The sequence below is a fragment of the Semicossyphus pulcher genome, unplaced genomic scaffold (genome assembly GCF_022749685.1).
Source record: "Semicossyphus pulcher isolate SPU_LCO1_2020_fin unplaced genomic scaffold, fSemPul1.0.p SCAF_14, whole genome shotgun sequence".
Classification (NCBI taxonomy): domain Eukaryota; kingdom Metazoa; phylum Chordata; class Actinopteri; order Labriformes; family Labridae; genus Semicossyphus; species Semicossyphus pulcher.
This window is the reverse complement of record NW_027211648.1, coordinates 28,187,369-28,212,169: the sequence shown is the minus strand read 5'-3', so window position 1 is coordinate 28,212,169 and position 24,801 is coordinate 28,187,369. Positions and strand designations below refer to the sequence as shown.

Here is a 24,801-nt window from a genome sequence, read left to right as displayed (position 1 = left end):
AGAGAGAGAGAGATTTCTGTTTCTGTCTGTGGATTTGATAACCAGTCATTTACTCATGATGTCACAACAGGTTCACAACATTGTGCTCTGCATAGCTCCTTACAGTTTGGTTTGGATTTGTCTTAAAAAATAAAGATCATTGTGTTTTTACTTCATCAATGCATTGTGATGATTCTATGATCCTCAGTTCTGGGTCTGTTAAACATTATGTGTAATACCCAAATAGATCCAGGAAGGCGATAAGAAAGTGTTCATGATTAGGGTGCTGTGTGTGTCTGTGTGTGTATTTTAACTTTAACACGTCATTCGCATGAGAACGTGCCGAAAGTGGAAAAAACATAAGAAAGAGCAACGACGAGTTGAGTGACGTGTCACGTGACTGCAGGTTCAGAGAAAAGTTGAAGCCAAAGCCGGAAATGATGGATACCTTCCTCGCTGATGTGGACAGAAAAGCTAAAAGAAAATGAATATAAAGAAGTAAAACCTCATTTATGCAAATTGTGGACAAAGACGAGAAGAAAGTAAGCACAGTTACGTGCAACACGTGTGTGTGGTTTTTAAATGAGCTGCGCGATTGTCATCCGTCTGAATGAAAGCAAGTGGACTTTTAATCTGAGATAACAAGTGGATTAATATCTCTGTTTTTATCAAAACGACATGGATACCAGGAAACCTGGATGTGTTTTATGAACTTTCTTGGCATGGATGGATTATATGCAGGGACAGGCACAGGGGAGAAGGCTGCGTCGCACAGGGAGGACAAAAAGGTTTGTTTTCACAGCTGACTAACGGTAACTTGTTAATATTAATCAGCTGTGAAGTCGGTGCTGAACGGGTCTGTTTCGTCCAGCCGGGGTTGGGTCCGACATAACTCCGTTCGGGCCCCAGCTTTTAAATAACAGACGGGTCCAGATCCCAACTTTCAAAGAATAGAAGGGTCCGGTTCGGTTCCGGATTGCACATGAAATTTTGGACCCATGAAGACCTCTAGAACACGCCCACCCCACCGAGCTAACACCGACAGCATCACGGTTACCGTTGCACTAGCACACTAAACGCCGGTTAGCTTGTCCTACCCGGTTTGAGGCACCTGCCTGTCCAACAGAAAGAAGGCCAACTCTGCATCGCTCTGTCGCCATGTTCGCCGGTCTGAATGGGGCCCAGTTAATTTGAGCGACTCCCACACTCACCTGTACGCTGTGATTGGCTCAGGGAACCACAACAGCGCCCCTCCTGAAAACGTCCCGTGCAAAGCAAAACAACAGAATAGATGCAGAGGGAAGGGTCTCACAAGGGTCTGCACACACACTCACCAACACACATGTATAGAGGCCCATAAGTGATGATTCATATTATATTTGTAAAAGTCTATATTTTATTTTTATAGGAAAATCCTACTGATTATACCTTTAAACATCAAATGATCGAGGGGGACCTTCCCTTTCTTTCTAATGCCGTGTAGAGTTTCAATCATCTGTTTTGTCTGTGCTAGCAAACCATTTAGGAGAACATATAAAAGAAAACTTCCAGTGAAAAAAATGGGGTGCTGGTTTAGTTCAAAGGTTAAATAAACCGTAAACCGAGATTACAGTCCTCAATGCAGAGCCCCGGGTTTCACCCCCACCCTCGGCCCCCTGCTGCGTGTCTCCCCACTCTCTCTTCTCCTGTTTACGACACTATCCACTGTCCTCTCTCTTTCAACTAAGGCCAAAAAAATGTTTTCTAACTGAATAACTCCCTAACCAGTCGCCTCACAACTAAAAGGTTCCTATAGTTTGAACCGCGGTGTGGACGAAGTAGACCTTTCTGTGGGGAGTTTGCATGTTCAGATTTTTCTAGTATCAGTTTGGTTGGGGGGGTTGGAGCCTATCCCAGCTGTCATTGGGCGAGAGACGGGGTTACACCTGGACTGATCACCAGTCAATCACAGGGCTGACACATAGAGACAGACAACCTTTTACATTCACACTCACACTGACGGACAATTTAGAGTCACCAATGGGAGGGGAGGGAACCCACGCATGCACAGGGAGAACATGCAAACTCCACACAGAAAGGCCCACTACGTCCACACAAGGTTTGAACTTGGGACCTTTTAGCTGTAAGGTGACCACCACTGAACACTGTGCAGCCTAGTACCAGTTTGAGTTGATTCATATTTTTTACATTACTAGTTAAAGAAGTAAAGTTAAAACCAGTTAGAAACAGCTCGTACCTGAATGCCACAACAACACAACATTACCTCGAGGTGCACACTTGTGGTGAGGGTGTTGGTTGGTGGCTTTTTCTATTCAGCTTCCGGGTCGTCGAGTTGAGCCCAAAAGGACTGATGCTGCAGGGCTGCACTCCTCCTCTCGTCTCTTTTGGTGTATTAGTACATATTTCGAGTTATGTTTTGTTCTTACTTACTTTTGAAGCAGTAGGGGTGAATTGCCATTTTTGTTAACAAGTTTTCTCCTGCTTTTATAAAGTTGGGGAGTCAGGTTTAGTTCATGTCTTTTATTTGCTTTTTCTTTAGGGATTAGTTTCTCTGGGTTTTTCGGTAGCTTTGTTTTGTTTATTACTTTGGCCTGGATTCACCCTGACGCCTGAGCTTCGTTCATTCATTTCTTTTGTTTTGTGTACACTGTACATAAGATTACTGTTATAGCAAATAAACTGCTCATTGTTTGCAGTTCTACTTTTTTCTACTGTTGTTTATATGTTGCACCCTCACCATCTAGACGGGGTCGTAACATCAGGGAAAGGTGCTGTGCCTTTCACATGCTTTCAATCATGGTCTGTGCTGCAGCCTGCCTCATGTCAGCTTATTGCGTTATTCTGGCAAAAAAAAAACATTACCAGGAATTATTACAGGAATACAGCTGTTCCCCATTTGTTATTGTGAGTTTCACTTTCATTCATGAAGTATAGTTTTATATTTGCCTATAGAATTAGATACACAACAGACAAAATCTCTCATGTCTTTTGAAAATCATCTCCATCCTTTCTCCTCTGCCTCAGTGTTTGTATTGAGAAAAGGCAAACACGATACAATTCAAGCAAAGAGGCTTATGTCGGGACACAAAGGTTTTCACTGCAGGCACAATAAATCTAAAGTACCATCAGGTGTTCAACACCCACACGGACCTGACAGTGTTCATCAGGACCTCTGTTACCTGTCAGCTGTTTCATCTCTCTTCTATCTGCGCCGCAGCCCTCTGTTTCACTTTGACTGCTTCTGCTTACACAGCGTTTTACCCTCTGGTTACTTGTGGTGGTATTTGTCAGAATTGATGTCTACTCTGGAACAATTACAGGAAGTGACCCTGAAACACAAGAGGCACTGTTATCTGTGGCATGCCCCACAAAGGCCTGATTTTTGGGCCGGAAATGAATCATCTTCAGTCAAAGTCATAAAGCCGAGGAAAGAAAGTGATTCTCTTTATATTCTAAATATCTGACGATGTTTGTAACAGGCATCATAGTTTTTTTCAGCTCGTGAGCATGGAGCCAGCAGTGTGGCGTAAGAAGACATTTTAATCAACCTTCCCTCCATGTAATGAGCATATTCTGTTAAAACTGAAAATTAAAACTGGATTGGACACCTGGTGTCACGTTTGTAGTGATAACAAAAAGGGGGAGGACCCAAACGCAGACGAAAATAAGTTTAATAAACAAAGAGGCAAGCTTAGTGAGTTACTGAGTCCGAGGGCTGCAGGCAAACAAATCCAACGGAAAAACAAGGTCCAAAAAACAGTTAACAAATAATCTAAATGAATACACGTGAGCAGGTGAAACACACAGGGAGCCACGAGGAAAATCCAAAAGAGGCCAGGTAGCAAATGACAAAATGTTTCACGAGTTAGACGAAGGGTTTCACAAAGATTGACTGACGTGAGACGAACTGGCACAGAAGGGAAGTAACACAGAGACTAAATATGCATGGGCTTATCACATACAACACACAGGTATAAACATTTAGGGTAAGATACAGGTAAAAACATTTAGGGTGGGGCACACAACGGCAGGAAGTGAGCAACAACAGGGTAGTAAATTACAAAATAAAACAGGAAATGATACCAAACAACCAAATACAAATGAAATACATAACTAAACAAGAATAACTGAAGTTACCTGGGACGAGTCTTCAGATATGCGAACACCTCTGAGGCAATATTTAGTCACAGCAGAGCAAAATAAGTTCTTCCATAATGAGGACAAGGCGTGTGCGGCCGCTCCGAGCCTCTGGTGTTGCCACCGCAGCTTTTTTCAGGCAACCAATCAGATGGGGCGCCACTCGTCACCTGGGGGGTACACTACGAAGCAGGGTTTGCTGCTATCGAGGTTACTTCAGGGTTAACTCCGAGATTTCAGTTCTACATAGGTGGTTCACTTTTTACCGGGGTGGATCACCATGGTAACTCATGCTGACACATATCCTGCTCTGGTTATGTTGGAGATAAGAGATCAACCTGAACTCATCGCCACCCACTGACCAATCAGGTCTCTCGATTCAGGAGCTCTGTGAGCAGATCGTGAGAGGGAGGAGGGAGAGAGAGAGCGGTAAATCACTTCCGCTTTCTTGTCTGATTTTTAACAAATATATTCATGAGAGATATTCATCATGCTTTACTGATACATCCACAACAGAGACTGATAAAAGCACTGAAGCCTGAAGTACTTTTGTAATTTATGGATTTATATTTATTTTTATTTGCTCCATAGTTTGATACGGCTGAGAGAATAAGTCGAAATCTCTCATTAACGCAACAAAAATACATCTGTGCGACCTATTAATGAAATGTAACACACAAGTGTTCCTCTTTGATAAAGCTTATAGTTAGGGCTGGCTCAGGCTTGGACTAGCCCATAGTTATGCTGCTATAGGTTTAGACTGCCGGGGGGATCTGACACACCAAGCTCCTCTCTCTCTTTCTGTCTCTCTGTCTCTCTCCCCTCTCTGCCTCTCTGTTTCTCTCTGTCTCTCTGTCTCTCTCTCTCTCTCTCTCTGTCATATTAATGCAGCTCATTAACTCTGTATCTTCTGGTCCCATTAACATTACTAACCACATATCTTCCCGGGAGTTCTCGTGCTCCCTTGTCTTGAAGGTTCCTGGGGATCGTTGCTGCAGACCACCTGCTGCTGTGGACCTGCTCGACTGCAACAACTACTAACATCAGCCTTCCCCATAGTATCATTATTGTTGCTGCTAATGCTAATAGTAGACCTGTTGACTTCAACTGTTACAATTACGATTACCTCAGCCTTTGTCATTACTCTGCTTCTCACGCTAAATTATTTTTTGCTAATCACACACTAGTGTACCACTATTATTGGCAATGTAACCATATGTTTGTATTACCTGTTGTTGTTCATGTAACAAGAACATATGTTCTCTCTTTGCCTGTCTCTATCCTGCATCTCCTTCTATCCCATTTTCGGCCCATCCAGTCGAGGCAGATGTTCAACATGAGTCTGGTTCTGCTCGAGGTTTCTGCCTGTTAAAAGGAAGTTTTTCTGCCAATGTGGCGAATGTTGCTAAGTGCTACTCATGGTGGATTCACGTTGGCCTCTCTTTAAATAATATAACAAAGATTCGGTCTAGAACTGCTCTTTCTGTAAAGTGTCTCGAGATAACTCTGGTTATGATTTGGCGCTATACAAATAAAATTTGATTGATTGATTGATTGATTGATTTGAGTGTTTTAATAAATATATGGTGCTGTAATGATGGAGCAGTTATATTATTAACTGTGCATTTACTATTTGTCCTTCTTGCATTCAGCAGTTGCAGCTGAGCAGATCTCAGTCTGGATTATGTGTGACTTCTTCATATCTTTCTGAAATCATAGTTCGCTCTGAGTTTGTAAAATATGCTGAACAGCTGATGGCAGACTTGCCCTTGTTTAGATCGTTCATTTGCTCCAAACAACGCTTTGTTGAAATTTGATTTACATCCCAGAAATCAACAAATCAATTTTTCTGAGGAAAAAAGGAAAACATGCTAACCATGGCTGTCGCAGGCCTTAAATAAGTCCATTGTGTACAAGCTGAGTATTCTACAAGCTAAAGCTAAGAGAGAAGGGTTGTTGGATACGTTGGATAGTTGGGTATGACAGCAGAAGTCAGGCAGTGCATGTTCATGTGATTGATTGGATATTCAGCTAACTTGTACTAAACTCTTCAAAGTTTCCTTCCCCCGCTTTACTTCTATCTGTGTCATAATATCTAGGCAGTTCACTTCTGAGGTCTCTCAGTATGAACAGATCGTGTGGGGAAATAATTGCTTTCAATTGTTGGGTTTCAAATGTCAGGTTTTGCTACCGCACTTCTCCTTTCTCTGTCGTCTTATCAGGATCATCAGAAAAGAAAGTCAGCCTTCAGTCGACTGCACACAGTTTCATACAAACAAAGTGATGTGTGCCAAAGTAAAGGAGTTAAATGTCAAGTTTCCTGCAAACAAATGCGACAAAAATGTTCGGTTAAAGCACATTTCGGATCATGTGTGTTAAAGAAAATGGACTTTTCCCAAACTCAATGTTTATTCAGACAATGTGACAGAAGAAAACAATCCAACAGTCAAAATATAGAAACTTAGCAACATGTGGAGCTTCTTATCTGTGTTCAGATAGCAAGAGAAGAGGAACTCAACAAAGTGGGAGACACAAAAACAGAAGCTTTTGGTCACGGTCGCATTATTGCAGGAATATAACAACCAAATGTACCACGATCTTATATCACTCTTTAAAGTCATATTTTAAACAAAGGTAGCCTCCAATAAGCATGTTTATGCTATACTTCTCACTTCTCAGTAAACATTTTGTTATTTAGTTCCTAAAATTATGGTCCCATTTAGAGAAGTGAATCTGTATTTACAGATTTTACATAGAAATGTAGAATCTGTAGGCAGGGACGTGGAGTTTTAGTACGGGAAGTGTTCTTGTTTTCTGTTTGTACTACGCTTGTAGTCCAAGTAATATCAACCAATCACATATCGGCAGGCAGCAGCGTGTGCAGGAAAAACAGTCTGTGTGGACAGCAAAAGCAGGCGGAACATCTCTATAAACAGAAATTTACAAGGCGCTCAGCCTTTAGATTTCCCGACTTCCTTGAATGCATCAGAAATGATCGGTCCTCCCTTCAACAAACTTCTAATTTTAAAGTCGTTTTCTTCTCTTGACAGATCCGACAAAGCTTCATTTTTGACTTTTTAGAAGTCTGCATCATGATGTTGAAATTTGACATACCCATGGGGCTCTGCAAAATAATTAACTAAATAAGTTTTGTCTGTTTATCACCATGAAACAGGTCTGAAGTATTTAGGTTGATAGGTTTTACAATACAAATAGTTCCAATGGCATCTAAGAGTCAAATGGTAGTAAGCATGTGCTGAATCTGTGTTACGATTATGAGGGCGTCCTTGGAAAATGATCTCCCCTGAAAGGGGTCCCTGCTCTAACTAACAATTTGGGCATCATCAATCAATACCATAAATACCAGAGCACAAACTAGAGGAGACTGTAATGTACCTGGGCGTAGAACTAGATTTAGCCAAATTACCAGCACGCATCAGAGACTGCGACGGCTACTTAACCTTTAAAAAACTCCACTGAAACCTTGGATAAAAACTAACCAGACATGCACTCATGCATAACATCTGTCTCCTCCTCTGACGCCTGTTCCCGGAGGCTTCGGGATCATCTTGCATTGTATCCAACTTATTGTATGTGGGTATGTTATTTGTCATGTTACAAATGTGTCCATTCTGTATGTAAAATTGTCCGTGTGCTGTCCTGTGGACTGTCTTTGTGTAATTGTAAAAACTGTTGTATTTTATCTGTTTTTTAAGTACCTGCCTTATTATTATTATTATAATTAGCCTGTGCTAATTCTGGCTTTGAAGCAGCTGGGTTGATTAATGTGCACTGTCCTAGTTCAATAAATAAATAAAAATCAAATCAAATCATTTCAGCAAATTTAAGAGCTGTTAATTAATGTCTATCACAAGAAAATCGGATTAATTTTCGGGTTCAAGCCAGACTGCAGCCTCTGTGTAACATCAAGTCTCCCCTGTTGTGGAATTGATATCGCGCCTACTCTTATTGTAGTGGCCAAAAAATGCCACGAAGCAGACATCTTGCACCCTTCTTCACGCTTGTACACGGGTCATGTGCCTGATCACTCACGTTTCTGAGCGCACCTGAATGCAGCAACCCCTCGAAACACGGCAGTGAGGGAGTACTACGGAGACATCAGTGATCGCCGACGGACTCTTTTTGTCGTGTATGCGTCCATGAATGTAAGTTAGTTTTGCAGGTCAAGTTTTTTTTTTAGCATTCATCGAGCATTTAGGCATAAAAAATCGGCAGAAAAATGACACGTCTGTCGATGCTGATATGTCATTTTCAAGCCATAATCTGCAGATACTGATAACGTGCCGATAATATCCCTACTGTAAACAATACAGCGCACGGAAAAGGAAGCCTTAACTTTATCGCTGTCTGACTACAGCCAGTGGGTTCTGAGATTGGAGTCAAGTAGGTGATAAAGCAGGGTATGCTTTCGGGCCAGGCTACCTGTGATTGAGAAGTTGCTGAAAGTGTGACTTGTTCACCAGTATGGAAGCCAGAAGGGCGAAGTCACATCGCTTTAAAATCACTGACTTAAAAAAACCCCATGATTTTACCCCTTTTTTAAAAACGTACGTTACTTCACTGTCTTATCTACTCTTTGGAAGTTCACCACTTAACTACAGGAGTATTACCTGTTTAATTTTAAACCATTTATTTGACTTATCATACAAATAACAGTCATAACTTGATAACAAAACTATGTTAATAAGAACTGTCGACTTCAACTACACTTCATGTTTTATGTAAGCACATTATGCACAGATACTTTCACCTATCTGTATGTACAGCGACAGCAAAGCAGCAGCTAGTTAAAGATGGCAGGCGGCTCTAACTGGCCCTGCTAAGAATCCCCTTTCAGAGGTCATGCGCTGAACGAAGACATGTTGTTGAAGCCTTCTGAAGACACGCGGCCTGAGATGCAGACATCAGACGTCCCACGAGACGAGCGAGCAGAGTAGATGTACTTCTTACTGAAGCACCACAGGTCCAACACTATCTGCTTGAAGTGGCTCCTGAACCTCACCCCGATGAAGGCGTACAGGATGGGGTTGAGGCAGCAGTGGAGGTACGCGACACTCCTGGAAACGGCCAGAACTTTGAGTTTAATCTTCTCCACGTCGCATCTCCTCTCCTTAAACAGAGACAGTGTGTGGCTCAGTAGAGCCACATTGTAGGGAAGGTGGCACACGACGAAAACCAAAACAACCGCCAACACCACCCGCACGGCCTTGTGCCTCTGGCTGCTCTGTGCTCTCAGCAGGGTGCAAATGATGCTGGAGTAGCAGAACACCATCACCAGCAGGGGAACCAGGAAGCCGACGGCCATTTGAAGACTGGGAACCAGAACCTTAATGATCTTTGCTGTTTCTGTTTCGCTGAAAGACAGCTGACACATCACAGTGACATTTTCAGCCCCCACCAGGTTCAGCTCCTCAAAGCGCTGTGTGTAGATGAGTGTGGGCAGAGTCAAAGCCACAGCAAACAGCCAAACAGCCGAGCAGATGAAGCGGCTGTACGTTAGAGCGTGTGAGCGAGCGCCAAACGATCTTCGAGCCTGAACTATGGCTATGTAACGATCGCCACTGATGCAGGCCAGCAGGACCATGCCGCTGTAGAGGTTAATACTGTAGGCTGACCTTAGCAGCTTACAAGCCACAGAACCCATCGCCCAACTGTGCTGCTCGTTGTAAATGATGAACGGCAGAGCCACCACAAAGATCAGGTCTGCCACCGCCACATTAAAGAGATAGACGTCAGTCATGGTCTTGGTTCTTTTGTAGAAGATGTAGGTGACGATTACCAGAACATTTCCCATCAGGCCGAAGGCACAGATGATGGAGTGGATGTAAGCTTGGGTGTTGGCGTCTGTGGGGTTTGGATCCAGGTCGCAGAATGGGTCATCTGTACTGTAATCATAGTCTGGCGTCGTCGTCATCGTCATCTCCGTCGTCATCTCCGTCGTCATCTCCGTCGTCATCTCCGTCGTCATCGTATCCGTGTTTTTAATCTGTAGGAGAGAAGGTGTTCGTTTACATCAAGCAGAAAATAAAATTTCCAAAAGTTAAAAATACAGTAAGTCTTGCTTAGTTTCTGAGCAGAGGTGTAGATTGTAACTGAATAACTTCACTCATGCAGATTACCTGGACCATTTTTGGATTATAACTATGGATTCATTCCTGTGTGAGCATCAGAACCGTCGCATTGGCTGTGCGAAGAGTACAACCGCACAAAGCCTCGTGCCTCTAAAGGGCCTCACAGGGTCCGCAGCAACACTTCAACAGAAGCGCAATTTTGCGGAAAAACCCTGGCAACCCTGGCTTCAAATCCTGCGTTTTTCACAAGACTGTTGTTGGCCCAACATGATTCTGAAATGGATTTCCTGTTTGTCAATTTCATTAATCTAACCTAACAAATTATCCAGTTTTCATCGTTACGTCACGCGTGCTCCACCTCGCTGCTCGCTGCAAGGACAAAGGAGAAGGGGAAACAATGTCGGCTGCACAAGAGCGCAACAGGTTTCGTAAACATGAGTCGGGGGCTGAGAAGATGAAAATCATTTTTATAAAAGAAAGAATTTAATAAGTCACTGTGAGGATCGCTGGATACATTTGTTAACACTTCGGGAGGTGTGGGGGGCTGAGCGGGTGTGTGAAGCCAGCGGGCATGCATGTCAGTGAGCAGGTAAAACTGTAGCTAATAGAATCTACTTTATATGCTGCTGTGTAGGTTGTTCTGTAGCTTTAAATCCTGATGTATCACTTGATTGACTTTAATAATTACAATCTGCAAAGTAAAAAAAGCTTTCAAATACATGTAGAGTAGCTGAAAGTTTAATATTTGCTTCCAAAATGCTTTGATGTATTCAGTAAAATAAAGTGGAATTATGATGGGAAGAACAATAAAACTGCATTAAAGCACAGAACTTGTACTTGTAGATAACCTACTCAAATACATTTGTACAATGGCACACCTGGTCTGCCGTAAGATGATGTTTTCTGAAGCTTCCTGTCAGAGACTGAACCATACACTGTGCGGTTTTATCCATCCTATTTTGTTAATAAAAAACGAATTGAATCTGTTTCTGTGACCTTTTAGAGTTCACCAGTTAAAACAAATCTAGCCCATAAAGTGTGCGCCCTGCATGGAGGGGGTAAAGCTCACCTCACAGCTTTGACTCTGTTTACAGGAAAAGAACTTTTGTTCTAGGTCAGCGCTTCCTCTGTTTGTGAATGACCCAAATTCAGTCTCATTAGCATCAAGAGAATGCACGATAAGGTACGCTGCAGGTGGCTGTCGCACTCTGTGCATCATCTGATCTTCACGGCTGAGAAGATCCTAATCAGAGATCTTTCGATGTTTCACTAAGAATCAGTTTGCGTGTAGGAAGGTCACAGACGTGACGAGGGCAGAACAGCCACGACGCACAAACATATAACCGTCTCCCTCAGCGCTTTGATAATAATCATGATTTATGAACGGCAAAGAAGAAGGCACATTATTCCACTGTCAAACAAACTGTATCTGATATTATCTCTGTTGGGTTGCCTATCTGCCCCGCAGCCATTCATCGTCGCACTACTTCACCTGAACTGAGACTTTCAGGTGCAAATAAAACGATAGTTGTTTTATGCTCTCTTCAGGCTAAACACTGTATTGCAACAGTCTGGAGAAGCACTGAGATACCTACAGCTGGACATTGGTTTAAAAGCCTGTCCATGGCCAGACTGACTTACGGCACTGAAAAGAAAATACAGAGGTTTTTTAAGAGTATGGGGACAATTAATTAAATATCTTTAAAGTCACTGACCAAGATGTATGAACACTAAGAGAGGAATATATTGCATAAAGATAATATAATATTATTTAGCGTAACAGCTATATTGGAAGCAAATGGGATGTTTATGTGTTTGTATCTGCTTGAAAAGAAAAAAAGAATTGAGAAAATCTAAGTCTTTCCCTACCTGACATAAGTATGGAAGCCCTAAGCGGACAAGTTTCTGGTTGTCTGGAGTTTTTCAGTTATTTATCTCGTAGCTGTTTTTCTCGTGATAACAGGATAATTTTCTGTCGATCTAGAAAACAGAACAACAGGCTGCTCACTGTGATGTTACAGAGCAGGACATGCCACGCTGCCATCGCACACACTGATGAAGTTTCTATGTTTGTTTTGTGCTTTTGCGGCTCAGAGGATACGATCATCTGACGTTACTGAGATGCAGCGCTGTAATCTCAAGATGAAGAGATAAATAAGTCCAGACCAAGACTGTAGGAGGAAGCTGGAGCCCACGCATGCACGGGGAGAACATGCAAACTCCGAACAGAAAGGCCGACTTCGTCCAAACCGGGGTTTGAACCAGTCACCTTCTAGCTGTGAGGCAACAGCACTAACCACTGCAGCCCCCACGGGAAAACAGAGTAAATAAAATGTACGGCTGCATGTCCACTAAGGGCTTCCGTACAGACTCCTATAGTGTTTTTTTATTTAATTGTTAAAGAGAAAATTTTATCTCAGTCTCGTTCTCTTTGGGGATAAACGGACTTCCCAGATATCCAGACAGTGCTGCATGTGTGACGTCCACGGTTGGCTCCGGTTGTAACTCTTGATTTTCCTGGCTGACAGTCGCTTTCCTTTTCAGACTGTTTGCTTCATCTGAGCGTCGAGTTTGTTTCTTCTTCTTTGGATTTTCACTTCTTGTTGAAGTTGTATCTGTAGTCATCCATCTTTTCTTTGTTTGTTCAGCCATAGTAGATTACTGTTTAATCTACTATTAGCAGACCAACCACTGCTGGCTGATGGAAAACGTGTCACTAACTGGGCGCCGCTTGTGATTTTATCTGTGAAAGTCGCCACAGACACCCAGTCTGTGATACTGCAAATGCAAGGGCTTTCATCAGTGGGCCACAGGCTCAATCACCTTTGTGTTACCTCATTCTGCGATAGAAGGTGACTTAACAGACATTTAAATGAAAATCTTTGAGATTATCACTTTAAATCAGCAGCAACTCGGCTTGAAGTCTCCGAGTACCACTGAAGAGCCTCAGAGAAACATTTATCACTCCTGTGCTCGTAGTAAAGAAACTGCAGCAGTGCCTGCAGCCCCTCCTGACATCTGCCAAAGACCATTGAACAAACTCTGATATTTAACACGTAACTGCTTTTATTGGGTGTTTTTAACAATTTTAGTCTCCGTGTCTTTGTTTTGTTTTCATGATCTTTGAGATGATCACTAGATGTTCGATAACACTGACTCTTGGTGTTCAGTGAAACGGCTCAGTAATAAATGTGACTTCTGATTCATGCAAACAGCATCGTGTGGGAAACATGCTGCACGCTTACTTCTTCATAACCTGATATGGGGAACAGACATGACAACATGATGGTATCTTTTGTTTCAGCACTTTCACTTCTCACATTCGGCTATGGTAAGAGTAAATATAACACAGTGTATCAGCTCTCGTCAATGAGGAAGGTATCGGGTTTTGTTCATCTCTGTTTGGGAAGATAAAGAACAGAAGAGAGACGAACCTTTCGTATAGAGACGCAAGTTAATTGTGTTCCTTTATTTCACAGAAGTGACTGTTCTGTTAATCTGTTCCTGTTAGCAGCTTAAATGTGTTTGTAACGTAAGGTAATATTTTCATGTGATAAATGAAATGATCTTTTATGTTAAGGTCAGATATGCGTCAGAGCAGTTTCAGAGTTTGAAATGTATATCATGAACCATGTATGAATTACATCTACAGAGTTACAGTTCCACAGACTTATTTATACTTATAGATTAATCTAAATACTTTAATATAAATATAAATATATTTCATGCAATTATTAATCTGAAAAAAGAAAACAATAAAAACAGAGGAGCATGTGATCGAGCCTTTTCTGCTCAGAGCTTACCTGGCAGAGTAATGCAGATTCTCTCTCAGTTAGATCCTTCACTCTCTGGCTCGATGCTGATGAGTAACGTGAAGTTTGTTCCTTCACCAAAGTGTCGAATCTTCTGAAGAAAGAGTCCAGCGTGGGGACTTTATGTCACAATCACTGAAAAAAATCACCAAAGAAGAAGAAGCCAAAACCACATCATGTTGCTGTGCTGCTGTGTGACTGCCGCTCCTCTGATCTTCCTGCTTTTGAACTCTTCTGCGTGTTCAGCCCACCTTCGCACACGGATCCTCCTTATCTGATGCCTCTATCAACAAAACAGCATTTTGTGCCATTCTGCGTGCAGGGACGTTCCCCCTACGTGCTCGATGCACATTTGAGGTTTCTTTTGGCTTTGATTTACTAAAAGAAGCCTGATGCATCAAATTGTTTTTTAGTTAGCAGCTGTTTTTTACCATCAGATGTGTTTGTACATTTAAAGACAACAAACCTCTCCTCGATATATCATGACTAATAATAATTATAATAATGAATATAACTTTATTTATATAGCACCTTTAAAAACAGGTGTTTACAAAGTGTTTTGACAGTCAAAGCAAAGGCAGGAAGATTACAGAACATTCGACAATGTGGCCAAACAGAGAGTCTAGAAAATTCAACAGAAGGCAAGAACGCAGGGCAAGCCCAAAAGGTCAACGAGAATAAGTGCAAAAACAAAAGTAATAAAACCGAAACAAAGGCAGTTAGAGCAAGAAGCAAAACAGATAAAGAGATAACTAAAGAAAAAAATAGAAATAAAAGACCATGAAAGGTTATAAAATGAGGATAAAATGACGACATCACATCAGAGGGAAAGGGATACAAAGATGTGGATCAGTAAAATGAATAAAATATAAATAAACTAGTAAAAAAAATCTAATAAAATCATTAACAGGTGAACAGGTGGATGGTTTAACATTTAAAAAGATGACATCACATAAAAGCAAGTCTGAAGTGACTTGGAAGAAGTCACTGACTCTGCACGCCGTAGCTCCTCAGGCAGCTCGTTCCAAAGCCGAGGGGCCCTGACGCCAAAAGATGGTTTAGATCTGAGACTCGACTTTGGAGCGACCAGGACCCCGCCTGAGGATCTGAGGGCACGAGATGGCTCGTTGGGTGTCAGCATTTAGTGTGAAGACCCAAACGAGCTGTCAAGGTGATCAGTAACATCTTAAAATCAATTCTAAAACGGACAGGGAGGCAGTGAAGGGGAGTAAGGATAGGAGTGATGGCGTCTGTTACAACCTGTAAATAAAATGTACGACAGTTTTCTGAAACAGACAATGACAGTCTGTTCCCCTGTGTCTCTGAACACACACAGGTGTACTCACATCACACAGATACTAGCTGTTTTCTCGCCCTCAAACCTCAGGTGGGTTGTTTCTCTTCCTCAACTGTTTTTTGCAAATTACCATCCGGGGTTTCCCCTCTTTTTGTCCAGTGTCAAAAGTATTTAAATCTTACAGTATTTATTCATTCTAATGATTTAACATCAGATATAAACCTCACACACACACACACACACACACAGAGGCAGAAGCTGCTATGCAAAGTGCCAATCTGCCCCTCGTACTAACCAATCACATTCATACACTTACTGGAGCTACATGTCAGTTTCCTGCTCTGTATGCAAATAAACCCTTATCTTTAGCCTTATCATATAATAATATAAACATCATGTAATGACAGAAAGTGTGATGCAGCCTCGCAGCACAGAGAGGCGGAGAGCTGCTGCGCACGAGCACAGAGGGAGATCGTGATAGAAAACTGTGTTTGATCATGAAGCCTGATGCTCCTCCACAGCTCTGTGTTTATCAGATACATGATGCACAGCCGACTGGAGTCTGTGATAACAGTGACACACAGATCCTCATTATGAAGCGTCGGCCTCCTCCCCGCGCTGCGTCATTATGACCTAAGATGATCTGCACGCGGGTTTTAGCTCCTGCTCGTGTCAATCACGTCATGTGATGTGAAGATGTGGTTTATACTTTATGGTAACTGCACGAAAATATGGGACAGATCGCGGCTGCTATTAAGCCAGTACCAGAGCGTGAGAAGCACACACAGATCTGTGTTCTCCTCACTGCACTGCATGAAAACCACAAAAACCACATGTTAATACCAGGTGCGCACATGTTGCCACCAGGTCTGAACACCCTTGGTTTGACACTTTTTTTACAACTATTTGTATTGGTGGAAGTAGGACAGGTACAGCATTTACATTTACAAATCACCATTACTTTACCTTTTACTGACAACATAAATCAGAGGAAGAAAAAAACAAACGACAAAACAAAAAAAACGAACGAAAAAAAGCAAAACAAAAACATCAAAGAACATAGAAAGAAAAAGCAGACATGTCAGGTAGCTATAAGTTGGTTTTGAGTGGAGTAAACTGAATAAACTGGCAGGTCACAGATTACAGAGGCACCAGCATACTTTTATTCAAGCAGTAAACAGGCCAGAGATGTCCCTTTTAGTCAGGGGGCCTGGCTGACAGGTTATAGAAATACTCAATAAAGGTCCCAATAACTTCAAGAAATCATTCATGGCTCCTCTGAGAGAGAGTTTTATTTTTTCCAGGCTTAGAAAAGACATCACATCCTTCAACCAGGTTGAAAATAAGGGGCGTTGTGGAGATTTCCATGATAATAGTAATGTTCTTCTCCCTGAGAGTGTTGTAGAGGCTGCACACTGCAGGGGTTCTGATGGCACAACAAATATGGCTAGCGTGGTTCTAACGGTATACGTAAGACAGTAGATAAAATGTCAGACACTGGAGAGCAGAAACGCTGGACCAATACATGTGTGTGAGATGTGCTTGGTGGCTCACCACAGAGGTCACACTTTGGGTCAGAGTCAGGCCTTCCAAGTTGGACTCAGTGTACCACTTTAAACTGGACTAGACTGAGCTGTGGGCACGAGGAAGAAGAGTTAGCTCTTTTTAAAGCATCCTCCCACCAATCCTCTGTCAACTCCAACCCCAGCTCTTCTTTAGACGTTACTCTGTGTATTTAGTCAACAGTCAGATGCATGATGTCTCAAACATTTGAAATGAAGCCATTCTCAGTTGGAGACAGCGGGAGGGTTTTTCATACTTTAGGTCATTGGGGAGATGTGGGAAGGAATCAGACGAACTGATGAATTTGAAGGTATCTGAAATGATTCTTGTGGGATCGACTGAATTTGGCACAAAGAGAGGAAAAACTCACCAACCTTCTAATTAGGATAGGACCCACTGCTGCTGAGACACAGCAGCCCCTTGTGTGTGCCATGGGGTATGAGAAGAAGTAAATATGGACTCTGCTGTCTTGTAAATGATAGTGACAATACTATATACCTTTGACTGCAGACTGGTAGATGGTTATAATACCATTGTTAAGTTTGCAGATGACGTTGGACCAGTCCGATTGACGGTGATTGACAGTGGTCTGCAACAACGATGAGTTGGCCTACAGGGAAGAGGTCCAGCACCTGGTGGCTCGCTGCACAGATAACAACCTGGCCCTGAACACCAAGAAGACCAAAGAGCTCAGTGTGGACTTCAGAAAGAGGTGGCAGACACAGCCTCATCTGTATCAATGGGATGGCAGTCGAGCCTGTCTCCAACTTCAAGCTTCTAGGTGTCCACATCTCTGAGGATCTATTCGGACCTTCCACACTTCAACCCTGGTCAAGAAAGCTCACCAGCGTCTCTTCTTCTTGAGGACACTTGAGAAGGTACATGTGTCTCCTCAGAGGCTGGTTAGCTTTTACTGCTGCACCATCAAAAGCATTCTTACCAACTGTATCTCAGTGTGGTACAGCAACTGTTCTGTCTCGGACCGGAGAGCAAAGCAGAGGGTGCCAACGCATCATCGGTTCTCCACTTCCCACCACTGAGGCTGTTTAACGCAAGCAGTGCCTGAGGAAGGCACTCGGCATCGTCAGAGACGCCTCTCTCCCCAATCACAGACTGTTTGCTCTCGTGCAATGCAAAGTTCAATCTAATCCAATCTAACCTAATAGTGCCAGTACCTCAACATGACCAGCAGATGGAGCTGTTGTTTCAGTGAATAACACATCAGTGGGGAGAACAGTGCATAAACATCTAGTGTAAATGGATAGACCGCCATAAGTCATTAAATGCAGCGATGTTGTGGAAAGTAAAACCTTCATATCTGAGCTTGAATTTATTGAACCAATCATCTTTCAGGCCTCACTAAAAGTTGATGAAAATGTAGAACCTTCATCACAGTGAGTAACAGCTGATGTAAGTTTCTTTAGGAGTAAAATAATTTATGCTTTTTGCAATGAAACAAAGTTTAAGGACGTGAGAGACTTAGTGGAGTTCATAAATGAAGCACTTCCCATCATAGATGTCAACACTACTGACATCTTGGAATCCCACATAGCTTCTATCGCTTTAGTTCTCTTTAATGTAAAGGACAACACTTAGATTCACACCCACGCCCTTAAACAAGCAGAGAAACTGTATAATTACACAGAGTGTAAAGAGGTGATTAAAGGGCAGGCTTGCATCAAGGTAAGACCAAACTGAAAAGGTTGTGTTGAGAGATTCAAGAACAGGGGACCGACACCAAGCAGGAAACTAAGAGAACGATTCAATTTCTTTCAAAATAAAAGTGTGCTAAATGTCCTCTCAATTTAAAGCGGAATAAAATAATCAAATGTGTTAATCACCATTAATAAATGGCCCCTTGCTTGACTTTTAGACCCGTGTGAAAAAACAACCTCAACCTCTTGGCTGATGTTGTTATTGCTGGTTTTAAACTGGTCACCCACGGGACAGGTGGAGCAGAGGCGCAGGTCCTGGACCTTCAGTGGACCAAAGAGTAGGAATAGTGAGAATTCAAACAAGTAGATATTTGTCCCTAAAGTAGTAAAACATACAGAGCAGGCAGTTACATACAACATACGAGCCATGCCTGTTTGGAAATATTTCTTCCTACATCATTTTACCCTCCTTGTTCCTGCAGCTCGTACTCAGTTCCTTTAATAGTAGCATGTATTCATCTGAAATAAGTTTAACTACACATGCATGGTGTATTAGGCATTCTATGTGTTGATTATTTTATGTTTAGGGAGTCAATAACTTGGTACATGGTGGTGATTGGACAATTGGATTTGATAAATGTGTAAAAACAGAATATTAAAACAAGAGGACCTGCACGGGCCTTACCTTAGGTGGGCTTCAACTGGACATGGGCTCAGAGTTGACGTTTGTTGGATGATGTTGGGGCCCACATGGGAAACCCAGCAGAATATACATGGGCTTCAAATGGGCATACCATTCAAAGAGTAAACATGTGTACTGGATTGGTCCCAAGTGGGCTACATGTTTATCCAATCGGCCTGTATGGAGCCCATCACGGACCCTTCATTAATACATCCAGGCTAACCCTCCAGGCAGACTGAGGACAACATTGACCAAGCTCCGGTTGGGAAACACATTGGGCCACACATGGTTTTTCTGGCTTGGCCTGGACTCTCGAAAATGAAACCATTCTTAGCAAACTATTATGAAGTAATGAATGTCTTGATAAAAATAAAAATCTATGCCCTATGGTACAATAAAAAAGTATTTTTTCTGCAAAGGCCAAGGCTTTATTGCTTTTTGAAGGAGAGCAAATCTATGTAGAAATTTTTTTTTCCTTTTTGTCTGTAATTTTCTCTCAACCATCCTTTTATTAAGAGTTATGGATTAGTATTTCTCCACCAGAATCTTTTATATATATATATATATATATATATATATATATATATATATATATATATGTATAGTGTTGGAAAATACTTTTTTAAAGAAAGAACAAGGCTTCCAAATAGAAAACGGTTTCCTGAGTGAATAAAATGAAATAATTCCACATAATTTCAAAACTTTAGTGACTTTTTTCAGTGTCCGTTCAACCTGTAACGTGTTGGGGGCGTGGCCTCGAATAAGACACCCTGCCTACTGACAAGAGAATATTCTTTCTATAAATAAAGGACTTTTATTCAGAAGGCAACAACCGGAAGTACGATTTCTTCTTCTGTCTATCTTTGTTGTTGCACCTTTTACCTGACGGCGCGCGCGACCGGTGTGGGCAAGTCCAAAAGCACACGCGGTAACCCGCTCTGCAGGTTAGCTCGGTGAATCACTTCTCCTGCAGTCATAAATAGGACAACTGTGCTCGTGCTTTTATTTCCCTGCTCACGCTTTCTTTGACAGGACTTCTGACACCATGAGTAAGTCCAGCACTCTGAAAGTGAAGAGCTTGTTCAAAATTAAGTCACCCGACAAAGAAAGCAAAGAGCTCAAACGGTCACAGTCCTTGAAGAAGGATGGAGAAGCCACCAGCCCCAGACGCAAGTCGGAGACCTTACCAGGGAGCCCCGGCCCCCTCAGCCCGGGAGACAATGTCACTCTGCCCGGTGATCTTTTACCCGTGTCCCCGAAAGAGAAGAAGGTTAAACGGCTGCTGTCGTTCAAGCTGAAACGGAAGAAATCCAAAAAGAAAGAAGGAGGAGGAGGAGAGGTCTTCTTCCCTGAGACGGATGAACTGGACAGCTTCACCAGCACGAGGTAAGATAAATATAAGTTAGTAACTGAAAAAAGAAAATATGATGATACAGCTCTGTAACGTTGGCAAAGTTCTAAGCAAGCAAGCAAAGTTTATCTATTCAGCATCTTTCACAGTCACAAAGTGATTCACAGTTCAATAAATGTAGTTTTAAATAAACACACCCCCACATTTAGTGAATATGTTCTTAAAAGCCCTTACAAGAAATAAATATTATATCTTTGTTTTAAAATATTATCTAAACTTTTAAAGTGAGTTTACTCTGATGTTGAGTGACACCTGTGCAAAACCCCAAATAAAAAGGGCATCATACTTTGTTATTGCTGTGATCCAGGTCAGTAGGGTAAAAACAAGCAACATGAAAACAGGTGTTTTTGGTCAAATTAAGGCATTTATTATCAAGAGAAAAATGAAGTAATACAAACTTTTGGAAAGAAGTAGAAATAGAAATAAAACCCTACTTACTCACCTTTCTGACAAACATGAAAAACAAATAATGTATAATGAGTGTAAATAACAAAAAAAAAATATCACCACACTAATATCACTACCTTAAACAAAGAAATACTAATCGATCTGTTTGACCTAATTGGAACTGTCCCAGTTTAGTTTCCCAGAGATGATCATTTATAGTCTGTGTTAATTAAGCTTAACTATTTAGCATAGGTGTATTAATGATGAAATCAATAGGACTGCTGGGAAGTCCCATAGTCGCCCCTGGTTGTCCTTCTTCCCTGGAAATCAGCGCAGCGTGTTGCACAAGCTGTCGAAGGAAGCACTGAAGTGTGTGAGCAGAACACATCTCACAGAGCGACTGTTTAGCCCCCTGGCACTTTTAACCACTGTGGCATGGAGCTGTGGCATAACTAGTACAGTCATGCATCACTTTGGCGGTAGCAGGTTTGAAAAATGCTGAGAGGATAGGCAAACAGAGCGAGGAGGGATCAACTGTCAGGCAGAACACGAGGTGCTGGTGTGGATTCTCCCTATGCAGTTCAAATATTTAATTTGACATGTTGAGTCTTCACTCGGTGGGAGGTTGAGGAAGTTTCCCTTTGTGTCACAGATTCCTATACGTCATTCTGTGAATCGGCCAAAATCGCAATTTCATCGTAATATAAGCATTCGTAATAAACACATTGCAAAAGTATGAATTTATCGCAATAAATAAGAAGAAGTATTTTATGTAAACGAGCCATAAGCATGCAAAGATTTCACCTGTTGGTTTGACTCGGGTAGGGAATCACAGGGTAACTCACGATACGCGATACGTGGCCCATGATAACGATAATATCACGATACAGCGAATCTGCGATAATTGATACAATGCAAGACAATCATAGAACGATACATCACGATATCTGATGAACTGAAGAATACAAAATGCTCCTAAAAGGTGAAGTGCAGAGCTAATGGATTATTCACTGCAACTGGGTGTCAGTTTCACAGATTTGGACACAAATTGAGATAAACGATGCGGTGACTCAAATTGGCAGGGAGGTCTGTTTAGAGCGCTGATTTTTGGCGCCAGCGATCACACCAGTGGCGACAACGATATATTGCAATATCGATATTTTGTCCCACCTTTAGGTTTGACCCCTTCTGGGTATAATGGCCATGCTACATCACTTTAATGCCATCAGATGAAGCCACAGCAGCTGTCAGCTCCCCTCAGATTAACTGGTGTCAATTTAATGGTGAAAAAAACAGATTTTTGGATTTATTCTGGGTTGAGGAGGGACATGTTGCAAACACAGGTATTACGTAAAACCTGCAGATCAAATCATTGAGGCTAAAATGCACTCTTTCATATTTGTTTATTATAACACCCCATATCGTTATTGAAGATTTTCGCATCACGTGCAGGCCTAGCACTGATGTGACATGAAGGCGACATGGTTGTAACACTTTGTTAAACATGAACTAAAACAAACCAAGCAACAGAGCAGAACTGTGAAAGAAGATAAATAATGAATCAAGGAATAAACAACAATTCCTTATGGAGAGATGTTGTGACACATTTCTTCGTCTTGTGTCTGCTGAAGAGCATCAGAGAAAAATACCTTTAAACTATTGCAGTATTCAGTTAAATCACAGTTTAAGGGCTGGCTGTGGCTCAGTGGTAGAGTCGGTCGTCTCTCAATCAGAAGGCCGGAGGTTCGATCCCCAGCTCGCCTCAGGCTACATTTTAAAGTGTCCTTGGGCAAGACACTGAACCCCAAATTGCTCCCAGTGGCATGGCCGACAAGTGTGAATGGGTAAATGTGACATGTAGTGTAAAAGCAGCTTTCAGTGGTCGAAAGAATAGAAAAGCACTTTATAAGTACAGTCCATTTACCATTTACTTTTAAATACCAGGTCGTTTGTGTTTTTTTTGCAAAGCAGGAGACGTCTGAAGAAAATTCACTCCTCGTGAAATCTCCTGAAATATTAACACTATAGAAATCCTAACAGTGCTGTTGTGGCTCAGTGGTACAGTGGCTCATCTCTTAAATGGAAATTGGTTCTGTCGTCGGCTCCTACGTCTACATGTTGAAGTATCCTTGGGCAAGACAGATAACCCCAAGTTGCTTGCGAAGGCATAGTCATCTTTGGGTGAATGGTTGGTTAGATTGGAACTAGCATAGCAGTCTCTGCCAACAGTGTATGAATGTTTGTGTGAAAGGGTGAATGTGTCACATGTTGGAAGATGAGATAAATGCGAAATAAGTACAGTCCATTTTAACCTTAAAAGAGGCGGAGCACCTTTAAAGTTAAGCTGACGTAGCAGCAGCTCTGCTTGTAGCTCATTCTTTAAGTGCTGTGGTGGCTGAAGCGTTAAGGGGACACAGATTTTTAGCATCAGACTGCTTTATTTTAAGCAGCTGTGACTAACATTACATTCTCCTCTAGCACAGTGCACTGTTATCATTTGCTATCGTCACGTGACATATTATCTGATATCAGTTCTTCTCGGCTGCTCTGAAACAGTAGCTGCTGGTGAAACAATAATGAAGACGGATTGATTTCTGTTGAAAGAGGTTTATATACTGTTGAGTTCAGTGCAGAGATTCGGCGTACTCGGAGACATCCCATCCTGCTTTATAGGCTGCATCTGAGGCATTTCCAATCAGAACTGGTAAGACAGGAACAACTCTCTGTGAGTCCTTGTTCGTTGGCCAACAGTGCAAAAGTCGTAAAAATATGGCATCTTCTTTAAGGCAGCGTGGTGAACTGTGTGACTGTGAAGCAGAAAATACCCGTGCTGAGTCACTCTTCCCGGGATAAATTAGAGATTTAAAAAGAACCTCAACTGGTCCCAGTCATGACAGAGACATTTCCAGAACTTTATTTATCCAAAGTGTTTCCAGCTCTCTTTGAACATTCAGATCCATTTTGCTCTGCGTCTACAATTTGTTTTGGTTGATTGATTGAATCTGACTCAGGGTTTGCTGTCACATGATATCAGGTTGACATACCATGACTGATGCTGTTGTGATATCAGGAAGTTGAACTTGAAATTAAAAACCTGCTGTGCAGGTATGACACACATTCATGTTCAGTCCAGTTACAGGAGGCTCAGTCATGTTGATATTGTGTCTGAGCCGGTCTGGATCTGAGTAAATATAATTAATATGAGGCTGAGCCTGAACAACACCTACACACGTGACACTGTGCAGGTGAGAGAGATGGATGGTACTGCTTACAGTACAGAACATAACCGTTTGACTCGTGTAATGTAGGGGTGCACTTATGACAATGGTAACTTTAACACTCAGTCTGATTGGCTGTAACTTTATAATATTTCCGCTTTGTGTTGTGAGAACCTTTGAGCAACTTTTTTCTTCTGCAGATAAACTCACCAGTCACATATTTATTTACAAACCTGCTGTAGTAAACTGGCTTATGTATCCTGAACATGTGCGTACCAGCGAAAGGTAAACACAGCTATGTCAGTGCACATGTGTAGCTAGCTAATTCAACTAGCAAGCTGTCAGAGAGGACAGCGAAAATATTCACATTATTCTGAATGTTTGGGTGAAAGGGACGAGAACAACATGACGGTGAAATGTAAGCTGTGTCTGGAGGAGAAGTGCTCGTCAGCTGTGAAGAGCTCGACTTCAAACGTGAAGAAGCATCTGCAGCTAAACACAGCTCCACAACACTGGTGGGACTAAGAGCCTGTGTTGTATTGTTGTCATGGAAACAGCTGTGGCTCAT

General features: G+C 42.0%; 2 protein-coding genes across 2 annotated transcripts in view; one reads left to right on the top strand and one right to left on the bottom strand.

Moving 5' to 3' along the window:
• Positions 1-6,569: 6,569 nt before the first annotated feature.
• On the bottom strand, positions 6,570-14,187 carry ccr6b (chemokine (C-C motif) receptor 6b). Its single transcript, XM_069661609.1, has 2 exons — positions 14,012-14,187; positions 6,570-10,123 (listed from the first exon to the last, which is right to left on the bottom strand). The coding sequence occupies exon 2, from the start codon at positions 10,103-10,105 to the stop codon at positions 8,978-8,980; it is 1,128 nt and encodes a 375-aa protein (XP_069517710.1). The 5' UTR covers positions 10,106-10,123; positions 14,012-14,187; the 3' UTR covers positions 6,570-8,977.
• Positions 14,188-20,205: 6,018 nt separating this feature from the next.
• crybg1a (crystallin beta-gamma domain containing 1a) overlaps positions 20,206-24,801 on the top strand; it is a 58,247-nt gene continuing 53,651 nt past the window's right edge. The window contains exon 1 of the mRNA XM_069661215.1: positions 20,206-20,603. Within this exon, the coding sequence (XP_069517316.1) occupies positions 20,263-20,603 (341 nt within the window). The 5' untranslated portion in view covers positions 20,206-20,262. The remainder of the gene's footprint in view (positions 20,604-24,801) is intronic.